This window comes from Cynocephalus volans, chromosome 2 (genome assembly GCF_027409185.1).
Source record: "Cynocephalus volans isolate mCynVol1 chromosome 2, mCynVol1.pri, whole genome shotgun sequence".
NCBI classification, from domain to species: domain Eukaryota; kingdom Metazoa; phylum Chordata; class Mammalia; order Dermoptera; family Cynocephalidae; genus Cynocephalus; species Cynocephalus volans.
The window spans coordinates 208,653,144-208,671,320 of record NC_084461.1 but is presented as its reverse complement, the minus strand read 5'-3'; the positions used below and the strand labels follow the sequence as shown (position 1 = coordinate 208,671,320).

The 18,177-nt window shown below is 52.6% G+C and overlaps 2 protein-coding genes across 4 annotated transcripts in view; one reads left to right on the top strand and one right to left on the bottom strand.

Annotated features, from left to right (window-relative positions):
• The first annotated feature begins 224 nt into the window (after nucleotides 1–224).
• Nucleotides 225–5,573, top strand: TRMT2A (tRNA methyltransferase 2 homolog A). Of its 3 annotated transcripts, XR_010022640.1 has the most exons (13): nucleotides 225–522; nucleotides 737–1,293; nucleotides 1,550–1,658; nucleotides 1,918–2,099; nucleotides 2,315–2,429; nucleotides 2,523–2,638; nucleotides 2,715–2,826; nucleotides 3,721–3,843; nucleotides 4,031–4,106; nucleotides 4,388–4,504; nucleotides 4,594–4,690; nucleotides 4,787–5,202; nucleotides 5,503–5,573. XR_010022640.1 is itself a non-coding variant. In XM_063086949.1 (12 exons), exons 1-12 carry the CDS (start codon nucleotides 499–501, stop codon nucleotides 5,088–5,090), a joined length of 1,932 nt encoding a protein of 643 aa, XP_062943019.1. In that variant the 5' UTR covers nucleotides 225–498; the 3' UTR covers nucleotides 5,091–5,284. The 3 variants fall into 3 exon arrangements, 2 of the variants coding, with proteins under 2 accessions (XP_062943019.1, XP_062943020.1); XM_063086949.1 differs by lacking the exon at nucleotides 5,503–5,573 and having other exon boundaries at nucleotides 4,787–5,284; XM_063086950.1 differs by lacking the exons at nucleotides 4,594–4,690; nucleotides 5,503–5,573 and having other exon boundaries at nucleotides 4,787–4,905.
• A 246-nt stretch (nucleotides 5,574–5,819) lies between these two features.
• DGCR8 (DGCR8 microprocessor complex subunit) overlaps nucleotides 5,820–18,177 on the bottom strand; it is a 35,395-nt gene continuing 23,037 nt past the window's right edge. The window contains exons 10-14 of the mRNA XM_063087092.1: nucleotides 11,922–12,022; nucleotides 11,496–11,602; nucleotides 10,340–10,467; nucleotides 8,706–8,819; nucleotides 5,820–7,696 (exon numbers count right to left, since the gene is read on the bottom strand). Coding sequence (XP_062943162.1) covers nucleotides 7,613–7,696; nucleotides 8,706–8,819; nucleotides 10,340–10,467; nucleotides 11,496–11,602; nucleotides 11,922–12,022 — 534 coding nt within the window. The 3' untranslated portion in view covers nucleotides 5,820–7,612. The remainder of the gene's footprint in view (nucleotides 7,697–8,705; nucleotides 8,820–10,339; nucleotides 10,468–11,495; nucleotides 11,603–11,921; nucleotides 12,023–18,177) is intronic.

Sequence of the window (18,177 nt, the reverse complement as noted above, 5' to 3'; positions counted from 1 at the left end):
CAGGCGGCGTACATTCTCATTGTCCGGCCCGCCCCGCACTTCCCGCCAAAACGCCCGCGGCGCATGCCCGGCCCGCCCGTCAGCCAGGGGAGGGCGCATTTCCGGCGGCCCCCGCGCGTACCTCCGTCTCCTGACCGCGCGCGCCCCTGGCGCTGGCGAAAGTGGCTGGGGGTCTGAACCGGCGCGTGGCGATGACGTCACCGGAATCCGGAACCATAGAGACGCGTGGCCTCGACGGCACGCTCCGGAGGACTAAAAAGCAGCTGGCGAGGCGAGTGGCCGTCACGGGCTCATGGCGGGCGGGTGGTGCAGTCCCATGCCTGAGACCCGGACCTGAGCACCAGGGATTCCAGTCCTGCCCCGTTTGGGACGGAGCCGGGGGCAGGCCTTGCAGCGTCGCACCTGCTTTGTGAACACCTCCCGTGTGACAGGCCCGGGGCTAGACGGTGAGGCGGTCCTCGTGGGAGCCCCCGGTATAGGCGGCAGACGGCCCGAACGATGAGTGACTCTCTCGACAACGAAGTAAAGTGAAGGAAGACGCGGGGAGGAGATAGGGTGGGGTAGGAAGCCCGTGGGAGAAGACAGGTGAGGTGGGGAGGGAAGGAGATGGGGATGGGTCAAGAGAATAGAAAGGGGGATCTGGTGGGGGGAGGGGCTGAGTATGGGACCAGGGAATCTGTAGGGGTTGGTTCAGGCTCCGGGGTTCAGTGTTCAGCCCGTGCCTATCCTCACACAGGGCCTGGAGCCCATGGAAGGCTGTAGCCAGGAAAGCAACAGCGCTCTGGGCAGCCCTGCAGCCCCAGCACCCCAGGAGAAGGAGGAGGAAAAGGACGCTGCGGCAGCTGAAGGGCCCAGGCCTCAACCTGGGCTCTACAGCTACATCAGGGATGACCTGTTCACCTCGGAGATCTTCAAGCTGGAACTGCAGAATGTGCCTCGCCACGCCAGCTTTAGTGATGTCCGACGCTTCCTGGGCCGCTTTGGCCTGCAGCCTCACAAAACCAAACTCTTTGGGCACCCACCCTGCGCCTTCGTGACATTCCGTAGTGCTGCTGAGCGGGACAAGGCCCTGCGCGTGCTGCATGGTGCCCTCTGGAAAGGCCACGCGCTCAGCGTTCGCCTGGCCCGGCCCAAGGCCGACCCCATGGCGAGGAGGAGGCAGCACGAGGGTGAGGGTGAGACGCCGGCGACACGAATCGCCGATGTGGTGACCCCTCTTTGGACAGTGCCTTATGCTGAGCAGCTTGAGCGGAAGCGGCTGGAGTGCGAGCAGGTGCTGCAGAAGCTTGCCAAGTGAGTGTGGGCATAGGGCACCCGTCAGCACGGAAGCGCTACTCTGCTGCATGCTCAGCCTGCCCCATGCACTATGCAGGACACCCATCACAGGGTCCGTGAGGTCTCTCAGGGAGCTAGACAGTAAGACCCTGTGTTACCAGGGGGGACAGTGAAGTTTCAAGGAAGGGGCCCAGGCGCCTGGGCATTTGGGGAGTAGCCAGGCATGGCTGGGAGGCAGTGGGCAGACCAGCCATGGATCTTCTTTGTCCTCCAGAGAAATTGGGAGCACCAACCGCGCCCTGCTGCCCTGGCTGCTCACACAGAGGCACAAGCACAACAAGGCCTGCTGCCTGCTGGAGGGGGTCAGGCCTTCGCCCCAGCAGGTCAGGCTGGACTGGGCAGCCACAGACCCCCATTCTGCATTCTTAAAAACTTTCCTTTTGTTCATCTCTCACATCTACTTCTCTGCTTTGTGTTTCTTCCTGATAACTTGTCACGATTCTTGTCTCTTGCTTTTTGACTGCCAGTCTCTGTGGGGACATTGGGGTTTCTCACTCACTGTGGTGTCCCTTCCAGACACTCACAAGTGCTTGACAGCCAGGGTAAGGTCCTGTCTCTTTCCACTTCTCCCATTCTCCACAGACAGAGTACCGTAATAAGTGTGAATTTCTGGTCGGCATTGGGGTGGATGGGGAGGACAATACCGTCGGCTGCCGGCTTGGCAAATACAAGGGTGGGACATGTGCTGTGGCAGCCCCCTTTGACACCGTGCACATCCCTGAGGCCACCAAGAGAGTGGCGAAGGCCTTCCAGGACTTCATCCGGTGAGGACCTATGAGTGGGCTCCTGGGAATTCCTGAGGTGGTCTTGGAGTAGAGAGTATGGGTCCTGCCACAGATTGAGAGAGGGTTCTGGGGTGCCTGCTGTCTATGACTGTGGCAAGGTGGGAGGGCATAGCCAGAAGGGAGAGCAGGAAAGCTGCTCCCCCAATTCTGGTCAGCAGACGTCAAAAACTCAGGGTGGCTTGTGGCTCCCACAGGTCCACTCCGTACTCAGCATATGACCCAGAGACATATTCGGGTCACTGGAAGCAGCTGACTGTACGCACCAGCCGCCGCAGCCAGGCCATGGCCATTGCCTACTTCCATCCCCAGGTCTCAGGCAGGGTGTTATTGCAAGGGGAGGGTATCTGGCCTGAGTTGGGCCTGGGCACAGCCTGATAGGGCCATTTCTACCACCTACTCTAGAAACTCAGCCCTGAGGAGCTGGCAGGGTTGAAGACCTCCTTGGCGCAGTACTTCATGGTGGGGCCAGGCAGGACAAGCGGGGTGACCTGCCTCTACTTTGTGGAGGAAGGACAGCGGTGAGGAGCCTGGGTAGGGCAGGGTGGATCCCTGTAGGGGCTAGTGACGCTGACGGATCTGCCCCTTCGCCCACAGAAAGACTCCCAGCCAGGAGGGCCTGCCCCTGGAGCATGTGGCTGGGGACCGATGCATCCAAGAGGACCTGCTTGGGCTGACCTTCCGGATCTCCCCTCATGCCTTCTTCCAGGTAGCCCTAAGTCCCAGGTGGGACACATGGGAGCCCTGATGGAACATCAGGACGTGGTGGGAACAGAGTGGGCTAGGATGGCGACATGGCCTTGCAGACATCTGGGAGGGAATCCAGGCAGGGGAGCTACGAGCAAAGGTTGAGGTAAAAAATTATTTGTCACTGAGATACACTTAGCAACAACTCCTCTTGTCACATGGAGTTTGAGGAACAGCCCCCAGTGCATGGCACACTTTACCACCATGAGAGGACACTGCTCAGGGCTTGGCAGGAGGGAGGCTTTGGTGGCCTTTGGGCCAGGGGACACCATTTCAGGCTCACTTTGGCTCCTGCAGGGAGGCTATGGGGAGAAACCCTTGCAGATGTGGGGAATTGGAGGTGAGGACCCTCTTTTGGAGACAGGCCTGGCAGGATCAACCTGCTAGAGGCCAAACATGGGGCTGGCAGTCAGCATGACTTCAGGCATCCTGGTGGGAGGCAGAGGAGCCCTCTGCTGTTGTGGGGAGGGCAGGCCCCTCTGGGGTCCCTTGGAGTGTGAGAAGCCTGATGGGGTTGTGGGGGCCCTATGTCTCTGCCGCTCAGGAAAGAAGTTCCTTATGGTGGGTGGAGGGGTGTTGGCATGGAGTTGGTTTTTAAAGCCAGGAGACTGGGTGAGGTCATTGGCATTGTGTGGCTTGAGGGGCAGCCCAAGGTGGGCACAGGGAAGATGGTAGGCACTATAGCTGGGGGGTGAACTACCTGGGCCCAGGAAATCTTGTGGAAGGAATGAGCCAGGAACCCAAGCGATGTGGGAATGTTGGAGCCTGCCTTTGGGCCTCTGGGGCTGCTGGAGGGGAGGCCTGTACTTGGGCAGTGGAGCCGCTGACATCCTGGCACCACTGGTGCACCCTGCAGGTGAACACGCCTGCAGCCGAGGTGCTCTACACAGTCATCCAGGACTGGGCCCAGCTGGACGAGGAAAGTACAGTGCTGGACGTATGCTGTGGCACCGGCACCATTGGCCTGGCCCTGGCCCGGGTGAGCCCTCTTGCCCCCTGCCAAGGATGCCCCCCCATTGCCCCCACCTACTCCCAGCTTGAAGGTTCAGAGGGTGACCACCATCCTGTCCCAGAGCCTCTTCCACTGCCCACAGTGCCTCACGCTTTTCACCCCCAAAGAAGTTTTTGGGGCAGGAAGCCACTGTCTGTGTCTTTTTCCATTTTAGAAGGTAAAGAGAGTCATCGGGATTGAGTTGTGCCAGGAAGCTGTGGAAGATGCCTGGGTGAATGCCCATGCCAACGGTGAGAGCCTGCTGGTCAGCCAGGGGCAGCCGTCACCCATTACATACCTCAGCCGTTGCACCTGGAATCCACCCCTTGCCTCCGAGGGCCCTTTGGGGGCAGGGGGCACAGAAGGGCTCCCTGTGTACCTCCTGTGTGCCCAAGTCCTAGGGCTGCCCAGTGGGAAGGGCGAGCAAGCTTGCCCAGTGGGTTCCCAAGTGCCTCTACCCTCTCTCCCAAGGCTGGTCTTGTGCTTGGAGGGTGTCTAGAGTCCACTGACAGGGCCACACTACTCTCTCCAGAACTGAGCAACGTTGAGTTCCACTGTGGGAGGGCTGAGGACCTTGTGCCCACCTTGGTGAGCAGACTGGCCTCCCAGGAGCTTGTGGCTATCCTGGACCCACCCCGCGCCGGCCTGCGTGAGTGGCCTGTTCGGGGGGGGGTGGGGTGGCACATCAGGCTGTGGGGTCTTGGGCCTTGGGAACCCAGCCTGTCTGTGCTTCCTTAGATTCCAAGGTGATCCTGGCTGTCCGCCGAGCCGAGAACCTCAAGCGGCTCCTGTATGTTTCATGCAACCCCCGGGCAGCCATGGGCAACTTTGTAGAGTGAGTGTTGGGCAGGGGCCTGGGTGGACCAGAGCCCAGGAGCCCCTGGCCAGTCCTATGGAACTAACCCTGGCGCTGCTTTCCTTCCCACCACAGCCTCTGCAGGGCCCCATCTAACCGGGTGAAGGGCATCCCCTTCCGGCCAGTCAAGGCTGTGGCTGTGGACCTGTTCCCGCAGACCCCACACTGCGAGATGCTCATCCTATTCGAGAGGGTGGAGCACCCAAATGGCACAAGGGTCTTAGGGCACCAAGACCCTCCAGCCCAGCCCCCACCAGGACCTCCAGATGATACCTCACAGGAAACTGGGGCCTCCCTCTTGTCATATGTCCCAGGAGCAGCAGAAGCCAACCCTTCCACAGCAGGGGCCATCATGGGTGCAGAAGCCAAGGGCTCCTGACAGCCCTGCCACATCCCAGGTTGCTCAGAGGCAAGCAGCCAGAGGGTGCAAGACCCAGCTGCCCCACCAGGACCCACCTGTTGTTGGGGGCCACAAGCTCTGGCCAGGGCAGGTGAGCTTCTGGGGCCTGTTCTCCCCCCTCAACCTCCCAAGTCTGTTCTGGAAAGGGCCAGAATAAACACTTGCTGAACTAAGGATGTTTTTGTGATAAGCTAGAACTGTAACAGGGGCAGGGCCAGCAGGGACCCTCAGGCCCATGCTGGTATCCTTCCTGCCAGGCCTGGGTACAGCCAGTAATCTGCCCAGCCGGGGTGGGGGGTGGTGCTGGGGCAGGTCTCCAAAGTTGGGGGAGGGAGTGCAGAGAACTTGCTTTTTAATAAAATATTGAGCTCTATTCTTAAATCCAAAGAAGGGCAGAGACACAAGTCTCAGGACCAAGCACTAACTGGACATGCCAGTTGGAGAGCACAGGGTGACAGGCTGGCCCTGCCTACCTTACCCACCATGAACAGCTCGGACACTGTCCCTGCACCTGAGAGAAGGTCCTTCCCAAACCTCATTCCCATGGGCAACCTGCCCTCAGCTCAGGAGGGAAGCCACCTCCATGCAGTGACCAAGGAAGGACCTAGGGCCATGCTGGAGTGCTGTTTGGCTCCTATAGGAACAGCTCTGACCAGGTGAGGGTACACAAGCCCCCAGCTTCCTATAGTCAGAAGAAAGAAACAACCATGACTTTTGGACAGTTTGCTTTATGCGTTCAATGAGGCTCACCCTTACAGCCGTGACCTGGCGCACAGAAGCAGCATCAGCACAGGCCCCCTGCGCCCTGCAACACGACTGTGTATACACAGGACTCGCACCCACACATAGTGGACGGAGGGAGGATGCCAGAGACCCAAGGGGGACGGCAGCACCAGCTGTGGCGGCGCCTGAGACCAGCAAGGCCGCAGCAAGGCTCATCGGCCTCTAGGGTAACACATGTGCACAAAGCTTTGGTTCACGATGGCGCCTCTGGATGTTTTAAGGAGAACAGTCACGGTCAAGTGATTATTCACGGCTGCAGACAGGAGGCAAGACCAAAGCAAATGTCTAATTATAGCAACTTGATTTGGGGTTTTCTTTTTTAAAGGTCAACACAGAAGCCAACCTCAGTCACAGGTGGTGAAGGGCTGTGCTGCTGTGGGTGGCCCACAGGCTGATATTCTGTCTTGCTGATCATAAGCGCCATCAACACCATCCACAGGGGCATGGTGGGGGAAAGATGCCACAGAACGTGAGGGTGCAACCTAATGCTGCATCTAAGGGTGCACCATGAGCACACAGCACCTTGAACGGGTGCTAGGGACTGGGCCGGCATTTGGCCGCTAACACCAGGGGCCTTAGCACAGCCAGTGCCATGGGACTCAAGTATGAACACACCTCTACTCCCGCACCTGTCCATAGGTGCTGGTTGAAGAGCCAGCTGGGCACCGGGCAGCTGCCCTTGAAATTCAGGGAAGCTGTTTTCACTGGGAGGCAGGGCAGCTGCCACCAGGCATTCGGCCAGCTCTGGATCAAGAATAAACTGCACTGAAGGCCCTAAAGGAGTCCACTTGCTAAGTGCATGATTCCAAACCTACCTTCTACTCTCACTGTAAAAGTTTCTTTCCAAATGCTAAAATATCATAAAAGCTTTAAAAATTGATGGGTGGACAGATGGACTTGACTGTGCAAAAATCTCTGTAAAAAATTTGCCAGCGGCCAGCGAAGGCGGGGCCTCTGTGTCCGGGGAGGTGTGCTGTTAGGGTGTTAAGACTTGGTCAGAAAAGTGGATCTCAGTCCAGCAGCAGGCAGGTGACACACCAGGAGGCTGGCTGGATGGCCTCACTGGCATCATGTCAAGGATGATGAGTGACCACCTCAATGGTTTGCCTGCAATCTCTGAAAAATAGTGCTGATCCTAAAATTGTGTTTATTTTAAACCAAAAAGGTCTGAGATACTCCTTTCTGTTATAAATTTTTCAGAGAAAAAAGGAAAACATGGAAGGCAGGTAGGGGATGGGGTTGCCATGTGCACCGTCTGACCAGGTCCCTGCAGTAGCTCTGCAGGAACCCTGGGCACAGGGGCCACCTGGCATTGTGGGTCAGCCATAGCCACAAGCCTCGGCCGTCCTTTCTCATCTCATCTGTCATCCAAATATCATTTGTTGTCAGGGCGCATTCTGTACTAAAATTCATGAAAACCTTCATAAAAACAGTCTGTAGCAGGTACATACAAATAAGGTCTACAGCTGTCTAAGATATCAGCTTCTACCTGTGCAGTCACTTGGAGTTGATCTTCAAACACATCCATTCAGACCTGGGAGCAGCTTCCAAGGGAGAACTACTCTTGTGTGTGCTGCATGGCCATGGCTGTCCCTGGGCCCTAGGACATGCTGGCCACAGATGAGGGCCATAGGCTGGAGGCCCAACGCTGCAGTGAGCGATGTGTGACTGGTGGTCTCCCTGGCAGCGCCACCAAGCCCTGGCCCCTGCCACCTCCCTCACACATCCACAGTGCACAGGGGCTCGCCACCAGGCTGGGCAGACGCTACAATCGACATCTTGGGCTTCTTCCGAGTCTCCTCCTAGAAAACAACAAAGGTCTGTTACCAGCAAGGTGGACTCAGCAAGAGGCTCAGGAGGGGGATAGGGTGGAGGGTGACCCCAGCAGACCAGTGCCAGGAGGCCCTGGGCAGCAGTTCTTATGATGCCCGGCTGGGAGGGGGAAGAAAGGCCTGAGGAGTGGGTCTCCCTGGAATGCCATCGCAGAGAATCATGTGCTGCCACTTCCCTGGGAATCAGGACACATGCCCAGACAAGAAGAACTCAGATGAGGTCACAGCGACAAGCCGGTATTCACGCCCCTAGGTGGGTGTTTCCTCCCACTCCAGCCTTTGCTTGCCCTAGGGCTCAGTCAGCTCCTTCTCCACAGCCTGTCTCCGGACCAGGGGCAGGCTCGGCAATTCTGCTAGCTCCAGGTAGACAAGGCCCACCCCCACCTGAGAGCAGAACAAGGCATCTCCTGGACTGGGAGACCATGGCAGCAGACACCTAGTTCTCAGGGTTTGTATACAGGTCTTGGCTAATGCCACAGCTAAAAGCGCTCCTAGCCCAGAAGGCCCAGGTGGAGTCATGAATGGCCACATGGACAGTACCTGGGGACAGGGCACACCACTGTTATTCTGACAAACCCCTCTTGGGGTGGGACACTCAAAACAGCTTTAGGAATCTTCACAGGGACCAAGCCCTACCCAGGTTCAGTTGTTCTGGGAACCTTGTGAGTTTCCTAGTGCATGATCCCTTCCTGTCCCTCAAACTCCTGGCACAGAACCAGGACCCAGTCAGCCCACAGGAGCTGTGCCCTTCATATAGTCTGGCCTGCCACCTCTCTTAATTTAACTGAAAGCAAACTGATTTTGTACAAGTATCACACATGTTGAATCTCAAGGAAAGGTCAGCCTCATCTGGAAGGAGGATCCAGGCATTTCCAGGGTGTCAGGGGCAGATTCCTGGGGTCTCATGTCCCTCCACAGCTGCCATAGGTGCCCCTTTCCTTAGGAGACAGAGGGACAGTGGGCACGGGACAGTGCTCACCCTCTCCTCAGCCAGCCTCTTCATCTCCTCCTGAAGCTTGCTCAGGATGTGCAGATTGGGCTTGTTCTTCTTGGCGTACTGCTGCAGCTCAATCACACTCTTGTCCGAGGTCTCCTGGGGAGCACAGGGCCTCACTCTCAGGACTGTCCAGGCTGCAGGGCCCACAGCCTGCCCACAGCCCAGCAGCAGTGTGCCCCTGTGACCCCATGAGGCAGGAACACCCAGAGCATGGCAGGCACATGGTAGCCAGGAACTATGGCCACACAACTGCACACTGACTGCCGGCCCCTGACCACACCTGGCCTGCTGACAGCATGGGGCAGTCCACAGCTCCCTGGCCCACTTTCTGGCCACACCTCCCCATTTCTGCCACCTTCTGAGTGGGCAGAAAGCCACGCCTCCTCCTGCCTTGGGCAGAGAAGAGAGAGGTCGGGTGCTTTCTGTGCCCAGGGCCCTCAGAGTAGAGTGACCACAGCATAGCTCTGGTGTGTACAGCACGCTGCTGGATGAACACAGCCCAGCCTAGCCCATTGCCCCCAGACACTGATCTCTGCACATCCCATAATATGCACAGCAGTATCAGGCTGTCCTCAGCCCCTTCATGTCTTAAGAGACCATCCCTGAGAGCACCTGCTCTACCTTGGGATGCCAGAGCTCTCCCTGTGCTGTGGCTGTGCCTGGGCTGGGACGACTCCTCCAGTTTAGAGATGTTTCCCACCCATGGGCCCAAGCAAGGCTTGCTTTCTCTCCCTCAGTATTAGCCCAAGACTGTACACAGCAAAGGCCAAAGCAAGATTTACCTACAATTCAAGCTGTTTTCCAAAAACATATCCTGAAGTTCACTGATGTGCCTGGTGTCCCATGTGGCCTCCCTCACCCTGCCTTGTCCTGCCCAAAGCAAGGACCTCTTCAGAGATGGCACCAAGGTCACCAGCTTGGGACTTGAAGGCAGCTGCCTTGCTCCTGGCCACTAGCTTGACCCGCGGGCCCACAGCACAGTCCTCAGGGTCACCTAACCTGTAGCCCCCACCCCTCCATACCTATCACCCCCCACTGACTGGGATACCAATAACCCAGAGAGTTTCTATAAATATTACAGGGAAAATGAAAAACTTCAACACTCACCTCTCAGCACTTCCCTCCACCCCTTAGGTTTGATTTACATTTTAAGATGTTGGCAAAGAGAGCAAAGACAGAGCAGACAGCACACACGTGCTCTTCAGTTAAAGGGAAACTGGCACTGGGAGCCAAGGAGAGCTGCCCTGGCATGTTCACTAGCCTTCAAGCTGCTGGAGGTCCTCGACTACACAAGGGTGCACTGCCCTGGGGAGGCCCTGCCCATGGCCCTGCCTCGCACTATGGCCAACTCCCCACAAGCCATGAAGCCAGGCCCAGGACATGCCCCCAATCACACATACTTCACCGACCACTCCTAGCAGGCTCCAGAAGGAGAAGCAGCTTGGGTGACCCCACCCCTGCCCACAAGGTCACAGATGGTATAGGAGAGAGGCAGCCGGGAGCAAAAGCAGAGGCTGATCAACCCTGCCCTCTGACAGCAGGAACCCAGACCTGAGCTCCAGGGTGGGAGAAGCAGCAGCAAAGCTGCCCTACAACCTGACGAAGCATCCAGTTACCTGTTTGACCATCTTGCTGCTCTCACGGCCATACATGCGCAGTAAAGACCCCCAGTTCTTGACATGTGGGTGCAGCAGCTGAAGGATTTTCTGAGAGGCTAATTGTTTTCCAACTCTCTTATTCTTACCTATGAAGAGGAAAAGCAAACACGGAGAGGGGGAGTCACAAACATCCAGCGTTCATATGGCCACCTCGCCTAGACAGGAGTGCTCCTGCTACTCCCCTGCCCTCCCACTGGGCACCCTGAAGTCCAGTTGGGGCACATTCTACAGTGGGTGGCAGCATTCTGCCACTACTCTGGGCACCTGTGCTTCATGGCCTTGAGATCAGGACCCAGCTGCAGCTGTGCAGAGTGGCCATCAGAGGCTCCAGGAGGTAAGGGCATGTGCCCAAAGCCACACAGCCAGAAGGCCTCCTTCCTGCCATCACCCCACACTTCAGACACATGGACACAGAGCAACGCAGCCACAGGTGCCATGGGGAGAGAGGCTCCACCAGAAGCCTCCTGGAGGAGAGCTTTCCAGGAAGAAGTACGGCAGGTCCCAGGCTGGCCATGCTTCCCAGCAGCTCAGCCTAGTGGCTGGCGCCTGCCTAGCCTACTCAGGAGCACTGCAAGGATGCCTTTGGGGCTGCAGAGAAAGCCTGGAGGCACTTGGGCATACCCAGGTCTAAATGTGGTTCTGTGATTTCTCAGGGTCAATTGTACGTTGTGTTTACAATAGTTACACGAAGTTTTCTTTTTAAAATAAAGTTAGATTTTAAAAAGTGGTTATTTCAAACCACTTAAATAACATGATAAAAGAAAACAATAAAAAATAAAAAGTGATTACTTCAGATACAAAAGAGCACAGGTGGTGCCCACAAAGTCCAAAATGCAGAGGGGCAGGTGGCAGGAGGCTCTGCCTGCTGCTCTGGGAAACCGGCCCCTCCTCCGGCCACAGGGGTCGGCAGGATCAAGACAGCAGTGGCTAGAGGAATGGGAGTTAGATAGAGGAGGCGCAGGCAGGACGGCCACCAGTCCTGCCTCAGGTGGAATGTGTGGCGTCCAATGCACACGGCTGGGCAATGGCTGGGGACCAAGCACAGAGGCAGGAGGCCACACTGAGGGGCGTTATCCCCAGCAGTCATCAGGAAGCAGGGGAGGAGGGTCCTTACACCACCCGCGCACTGTGTGCTTGCCACACGCCATGACGTATTCACTCTTCTGGTTTTTACCAGGAACCACTTCGAACTTGATGGATGTGTCACCCATTCCATGGTTTCTTCAAGAGAAAACAAAGACAACAAGATGGCGTCAACTGAGGAGGAGCAAAGGACAGCTTCTGGGGAGGACTGCTTGCAAAAGCCCTTGAAAGGCTCTCTGAGGAAAAGGCCAACCATCTCCCCCAGCTGCTTCTCAGCTGAAGAGGAAGGAATTCGGTCCCACAGGGCTCTGACCAACAGCCTGGGCCGAGGGACTTCTGTGTACCCAGGGAAAAGTGGCAATGCCTCTGCCTTGGGACAGATACCAGTGAGGATGCGGGATGCCCAGACAGGAGCTTCCACAGCCTGACGCATGAGGGAGGCGCCCTCCCACCCTACCTTTTAAGGCACTCGTGGAGGATCTGATATGGAGACAACAGCCCAGCCTTGCTGGTCAGCTCGTAGACCCGTGAGTCCTCGATACTGATGTGGTTAAAATACTACAACACAAAGCAGATGCTCATGAGTCCTGACTGGGCCCACCAGCCTTTCAGAGCTAGGACTCTGCTGTTTGCTTCCCCCAGACACTTAGCATCTTTTCTTGTTCCTTCTCCTGAACACATCACAGCCCCACAACTCTGCTGGAAACCCACCAGAAGTGGAAGACGCTCTGCACCTACTGTCTGGCGGCCCATCTCCATGGCCCCGTGCCCTGCTCCCTGAGCACGGTACAATGGACAGCCTGGCGCCCAAGGGGACTCTGGGTGCATGGCCAGCTGGCCTGGGACGCCTCTTCTGAATCTGATTCTGATCATCAAGGGACAACTTGTCAGATACCTAAAGATAAACTTCCTTCAGGGAGAATCTTCATGATCATCATAATTGAGATTACAGCAGAAAGAAGGTAAGCCAGACAGGAAAGCTGCACTTGTGAAAGGCCAAGCTCTCCCAGGCTGAAGCCCCACCGAGATATGCTCAGGAATGGCCTGGCCAGGCTTGCTTCCAACAGTGTCAGCATCCTGGCTCTGCAACCATCACTTTGAGCAAAGAACAGAAAGGACAAGAAGGGTTAATGGAGTCAAGTGAACCACTCGAAGGGAAAAAGGGTAATTCTGCACAGCAAGGCACAGGGAGGCTGCAGCCAGAAAGAGACAGCCACAGGTGCAGGAGACTGAGCGGCACACAGACCACAGGGACAGAGCCCACAGGAGGTGGCCTGCAAGTGCCCAGCCGCACCTTCCCCTGACATGGCCTTTGGCAGAAGGGGAGAACTCCTCCTGGATGAATGGAAGATGCTGTCCAGCCCACTCTGGAGCACAGCCCACCTCTCTGGTGAGGCTGTGTTAGTCTTCTGGGGCTGCTGTCACAAAGTCCACAAACTGGGTAGCCTTAAACAATAGAAGTTTATTCTCCCACAACTCTGAAAGCCAGAAGTCTACTATGGAGGTGTGGGCAGGGCTATGCTCCCTCTGGAGGCCATGGGGAGAGAGGACGCTTCCTTGCCTCTTCCAGCTCTGGAGGCCCTGGGCATCCCTTGGCTTCTGGCAGTATTGCTCCCATCTTCACATGACCTTCCCTCTTCCCTGCCTTTCTCCCCTCTTCTTATAAGGATACCAGTTATATTGGGATTAGGGTCCCAACCATTCTACTGCACTTATGACCTCATGTTAATTTAACTAATAACATGTGCAACAACCCTGTTTTCAAATAAGGTCACATTCTGAGGTACTGGAGATTAACACTTCAATGTATCCTTTTGGAGAACATAATGCAACCCAGAACAGGGTCCCCTTGAGATTCTGAGCAAAGATTAACTTTTCCCAGTTGACAAGCAAACATGAATGAAGAGCTATGTCAGACATGACATAGTGGGGTCCTCCAGCCAGAGGGGGTCCACACTGAGCCCACACCCCTCACAGAGCTTCCCCCACCAGCCCTGTTCTAGATTTCTCCTACAGAAGAGATCTGGAGCTAAGGGTGAGAAACACCCAGGGCCTGGGGCACACAAGAAAGTTTAGAATCAAACCATTCAAACACCTTGCTTTGCGGGTCTCACAGTTGTGCCACAATGACAAGACTGGCCCTGTAGACCAGGTGGTGCGGCAGGCTCCTCTGCCGTCGCCCTGCTCCAGCAAGGAGGTTGACACTGCTGACTGCATGGAGGAAAGAAGGAAGAAAGGTGCTGTCTCTGAAGAGGACTGCCAAGGCTGGCAAGCAGAAAATCCTCCTGGCATGGCTTGGCTATTGTCTTCAAAAAGGTCCCGATAAGATATCTCTGTTCTCAAGTCCCTGCATCAGTGTGGATCTGTTTCCAGGGAAAGTCATGCACCAAGATGTCAGGCCCTGGAACCATCCTCAAGGAGGCAAGGCAGCCAGCCAATCAGTAATGTCTGGCTCTCTTGGCCTGTAAGGACCTGCTTTCTTTTTTTTTTTGTCTTTTTGTGACCGGCCGCACCGCGCTCAGCCAGTGAGCACACCGGCCATCCTTATATAGGATCCGAACCCGCGCGGGAGCACTGCTGCGCTCCCAGCGCCGCACACTCCCAAGTGCGCCATGGGGTTGGCCCAGGACCTGCTTTCTAACCAGCGGTCAGCACCTGGGCTGTGGGCCTGGTGACAGGGTTGAGCAGGCAGAACGACCTGCATACCCTGCAGCTCCAGGATCCTCCCAAGCAGAGCCTAGGCCACCACACACATGGCTGGAGAACACATGCTCAGAAGCACAAAGACATCAAACAGTCTCTAGCAAGAGACCTATGCTACGACAACCTGCACCAAGTTGCTGCAGGCCACACGCGTTGCTGACAGTTAACCTGCCAGGGAAGCATAGAGGCTCCAGCTCATGAGAGCAGACAAATGGCTGAAGTCACTGTTCCTTCTAACAAACAGCACAAGAGAAACCTGAGTGATCAGTGCCTAGCAGACGTTAAAGGACCACAAGGGAGCACAACAAAAGACCAAACATCCATAAATTACTATCTAGTAAAATGGACTGATGCCTTGAAAAACACAAACTATGTGAATAGCCTGAATACCCCTATATCTATTCAACGAATTGAATCTGTAGCTAAAAACATTCCCACTAGGAAAACTCCAGGCCGAGATGGCTTCACTGGTGATGACTACCAAACATTTAAGGAAGAAATGACACAGATTCTATGCACCTTCCAAAAACTCAAGAATAAGGACACATCTCAACTTATTTTATGACTCCAATGGTCCTGTGATATTAACACCAGGCAAAAAAACAGTACAAAAAAAACCTATACACTAATCTCTCAAGAACACAAAAGCAAAAGTTCTAAACAGAATATACGGCATATCTCGGAGTTCAGTTCCAGACCACCCAGTAAAGCAAATATTGCAATTGGTGAGTCACAATTTTTTTGGTTTCTCGGTGCATACAAAAGTTATGTTTACACTATACTATAGTCTACTGAGCATGCAACAGCATGTCTAAAAACCAATGTCTATACCTTAATTAAAAATTACTCTATTGCTAAAAAATGCTAATGATCATCTGAGACTTCAATGAGTCTTAAATCTTTTTGCTGGTGGAGGATCGTGCCTCAATGTTGATAGCTGCTGACTCTCAAGGTGCTGGTTGCTGAAGGCTGGGATGGCTATGGCAATTTCTTAATAAAACAAGTGAAGTTTGCTGCATCGACTGACTTCCTTTCACAGAAGATTTCTCTGTAGCATGTGATGCTGTTTGTTAGCACAGCAGAACTTCTTTCAAAATTGGAGTCAATTCTCTCAAATCCTTTCACTGCTTTATTAAGTAAGTATATGTAATATTCTAAATTCCATGTTGTCATTTCAACAGTGTTCACAGTATCTTCACCAGAAGTAGACTCCATCTCAAGAAACCAATTTCTTTACTCATCCATAAGAAGTAATTCATCTGTTCAAGTTTTATGGTGAGATTGCAGCAATTCAGTCTCATCTTCAGGCTCCACTTCTCATTCTAGTTCTCTTGCTATTTCCACCACATCTGCAGTTACTTCCTCCACTGAAGTCTTGAACCTCTACAAGTCATCCACAATGGTTGAAATCAACTTCTTCCAAACTCCTATTAATGCTATTTTGACTTCCTCCCATGAATCATGAATGTTCTTAATGACATCTAGAATGGAGAATCCTTTCCAGGTTTTCAATTTACTTTGCTATAGCTTTACAAAATGTATTTCTAAATAATACTAGAAAGTTGAAATTACTCCTTGATCCATGAGCTGTAGAATAAACATTATGGTTAAAAGGCATGAAAACAACATTAATCTCCTTGTACATCTCCATCAGAGCTCTTGGGTGACCAGGTACATTGTCAATGAACAGTAATATTGTGAAATGAATCTTTTTTTCTGATCAGTATGTCTCAACAGTGGGCTTAAAATATTCAGTAAATTGGGCTGGCTGGTAATCAGCTACAATGTATATCGACAAAATAAAATTTTTAAAAAAAATTGGGCTGGCTGGTTAGTTCAGTTGGTTAGACTGTAGTGTTAATAACACTAAGGTCAAGGGTTCAGATTCCTACACTGGCCAGCCACCAAAAAAAACCACAAAAGAAACACAAAAATTTCAGTAAACCATGCTGTAAACAGATGTGCTGTCATCCAAGCTTTGTTGTTCCATTTATAGAGCACAGGCCGAGATTTTTAGCTTAATTTTTAAGGGCCTTAGGATTTTTGGAATGGTAAATGGGTACTGGCTTCAACTAAAAGTCACCAGCTGCATTAGCCCCTAACAAGAGTCTCAGCCTGTCCTTTGAAGCTTGGAATCCAGGCATTGATTTCTCTCTAGCTACTGAAGCCCTAGATGGCAGCCCACCAACAGAAGGCTGTTTCGTGTACATTGACAATCTGGTGTTTAATGTAGCCACTTTCATCAATGACCTTAGCTGGGATCTCATGTACAACTTGCTGCAGCTTCTACATCTGCACTTGCTGCTTCACCTTGCGCTTGTATGTTAGGGAGACGGCCTCTTTCCTTAACCTCATGAACCAGCTTCTGCTGGCTTCACACTTTTCTTCTGTAGCTTCCTCATCTCTCTCAGCCTTCACAGAATAGAAGAGAGTTAGGGCGTTGCTCTGGATTAAGTTTTGACTCAGGGAAATGTTGTGGCTGGTTTGAGCATATATTCAGACCACTAAAACTTTCTTCCTACCAGCAGTAAGGCCTTTTTGCTTTCTTAACATTTGTGTTCACTGGAGTAGCACTTTTAATTTCCTTCATGAACTTTTCCTTTGCATTTACAACTTGGCTGTTTGGTGCAAGAGGGCTAGTTTTCAGCCTATCTTGGCTTTCAGCATGCTTTCCTCACTAAGCTTAATCATTTCTAGCTTTTGAATTCAAGTGAGAGAGACCTGTGACTCTTCATTTCACCTGAACACTTAGAGGCCATCGCAGCATTATTATTAATTAGCCTGATTCAAAATTGTTTTATCTCAGGGAAAAGGAAGGCCTGAGAAGAGGGATAGAGATGGGGACAAGGACCGGTTAGTGGAGTAATCAGAACACACACAACATCTATCAATTAAGTTCACCATCTTCTATGGGCTAGGCTAGTGACACCCCAAAACAATTAACAACAGTAACATCAAAGATCACTTCGCTGACTACAGATCATCATAATAGATATAAAAATAATGAAAAAATTTGAAATATTGCGAGAATTACCAAAATGTGACACAGAGATATGAAGCAAACATATGCTGTTGGAAAAATGGCACCTATGACTTGCTTGATGCAGGGCTGCTATAACATTCAACTTGTGAAAAATATAGTATCTACAAAAAAGTGCAATAAAGTGAAGCACAATAAAACAAATTAGGCCTATATTAGCAAATTGATATCATTAGCACATATAAAGAAATATAGGGCTGGCCAGTGGCTCACTTGGGAGAGTGCTCATAACAGAACCAGCCAGCCACCAAAGAGAAAAAAGAAAAAAGAAAAAAAGTGTGTGTGTGTACCATGCTCAAGTAGGACTTATCCCAAGAATGCATTTTTTGAGATATCAACATAATTAACTACATTAACAAATTAAAGAAAACCAGATGATGAGGTCAATAGATACAGAAAGGGCATTTGATAAAAATCCAACACCCTTTCATGATAAAAACACTTAAAAACCAAGAATAGAGGAGGCCTTTCTCAACCTGATAAGGGGCATTATGAAAAACCCACATCTAACATCTTACTCAATGGTGAGACTGGATGCTTTCCCCTAAGATCAGGAATAAGATGTCCACTCTCACCACTTCTATTTAACACTGTCCTGGAAATTCTAGCCAAGGCAGTTAGGCAAGAACATGAAATAAAAAGCATCCAGATTGGAAAGACAAAAATCAAACCATCTTTAATCATAGTCAACGTGATTATGTATGTAGAAAATCCAAAGAAATCTACAGAAAAACTACTAGAACTACTACTAATAAATGAGTTTAGTGAAGTGATAGATGTTAAACAAAATTATAGCCAGCTACTGTTTTGGATTAAGTTCCTATACTAGCCCCAAAAAACCAGACTAAAAATCAAGGTGGAATAACCTCTGCTAAGTTCCACTTCACCAAACCTAACCTAAGTTGTGGTCTGACCTTCTGAGCAATCAGGAGAGAGTGAACCCATTTCCCAAAAAGGCCAATTTAAATCT

Excerpts from the sequence above, each read along its gene's own strand:
- TRMT2A (XM_063086949.1), top strand. The coding sequence starts at position 499 with ATGAGTGACTCTCTCGACAACGAA. Across the intron at positions 1,294-1,549 it reads GTGCTGCAGAAGCTTGCCAA|AGAAATTGGGAGCACCAACC; the intron begins GTGAGTGTGGGC and ends TTTGTCCTCCAG. Across the intron at positions 2,827-3,720 it reads CCCCTCATGCCTTCTTCCAG|GTGAACACGCCTGCAGCCGA; the intron begins GTAGCCCTAAGT and ends TGCACCCTGCAG.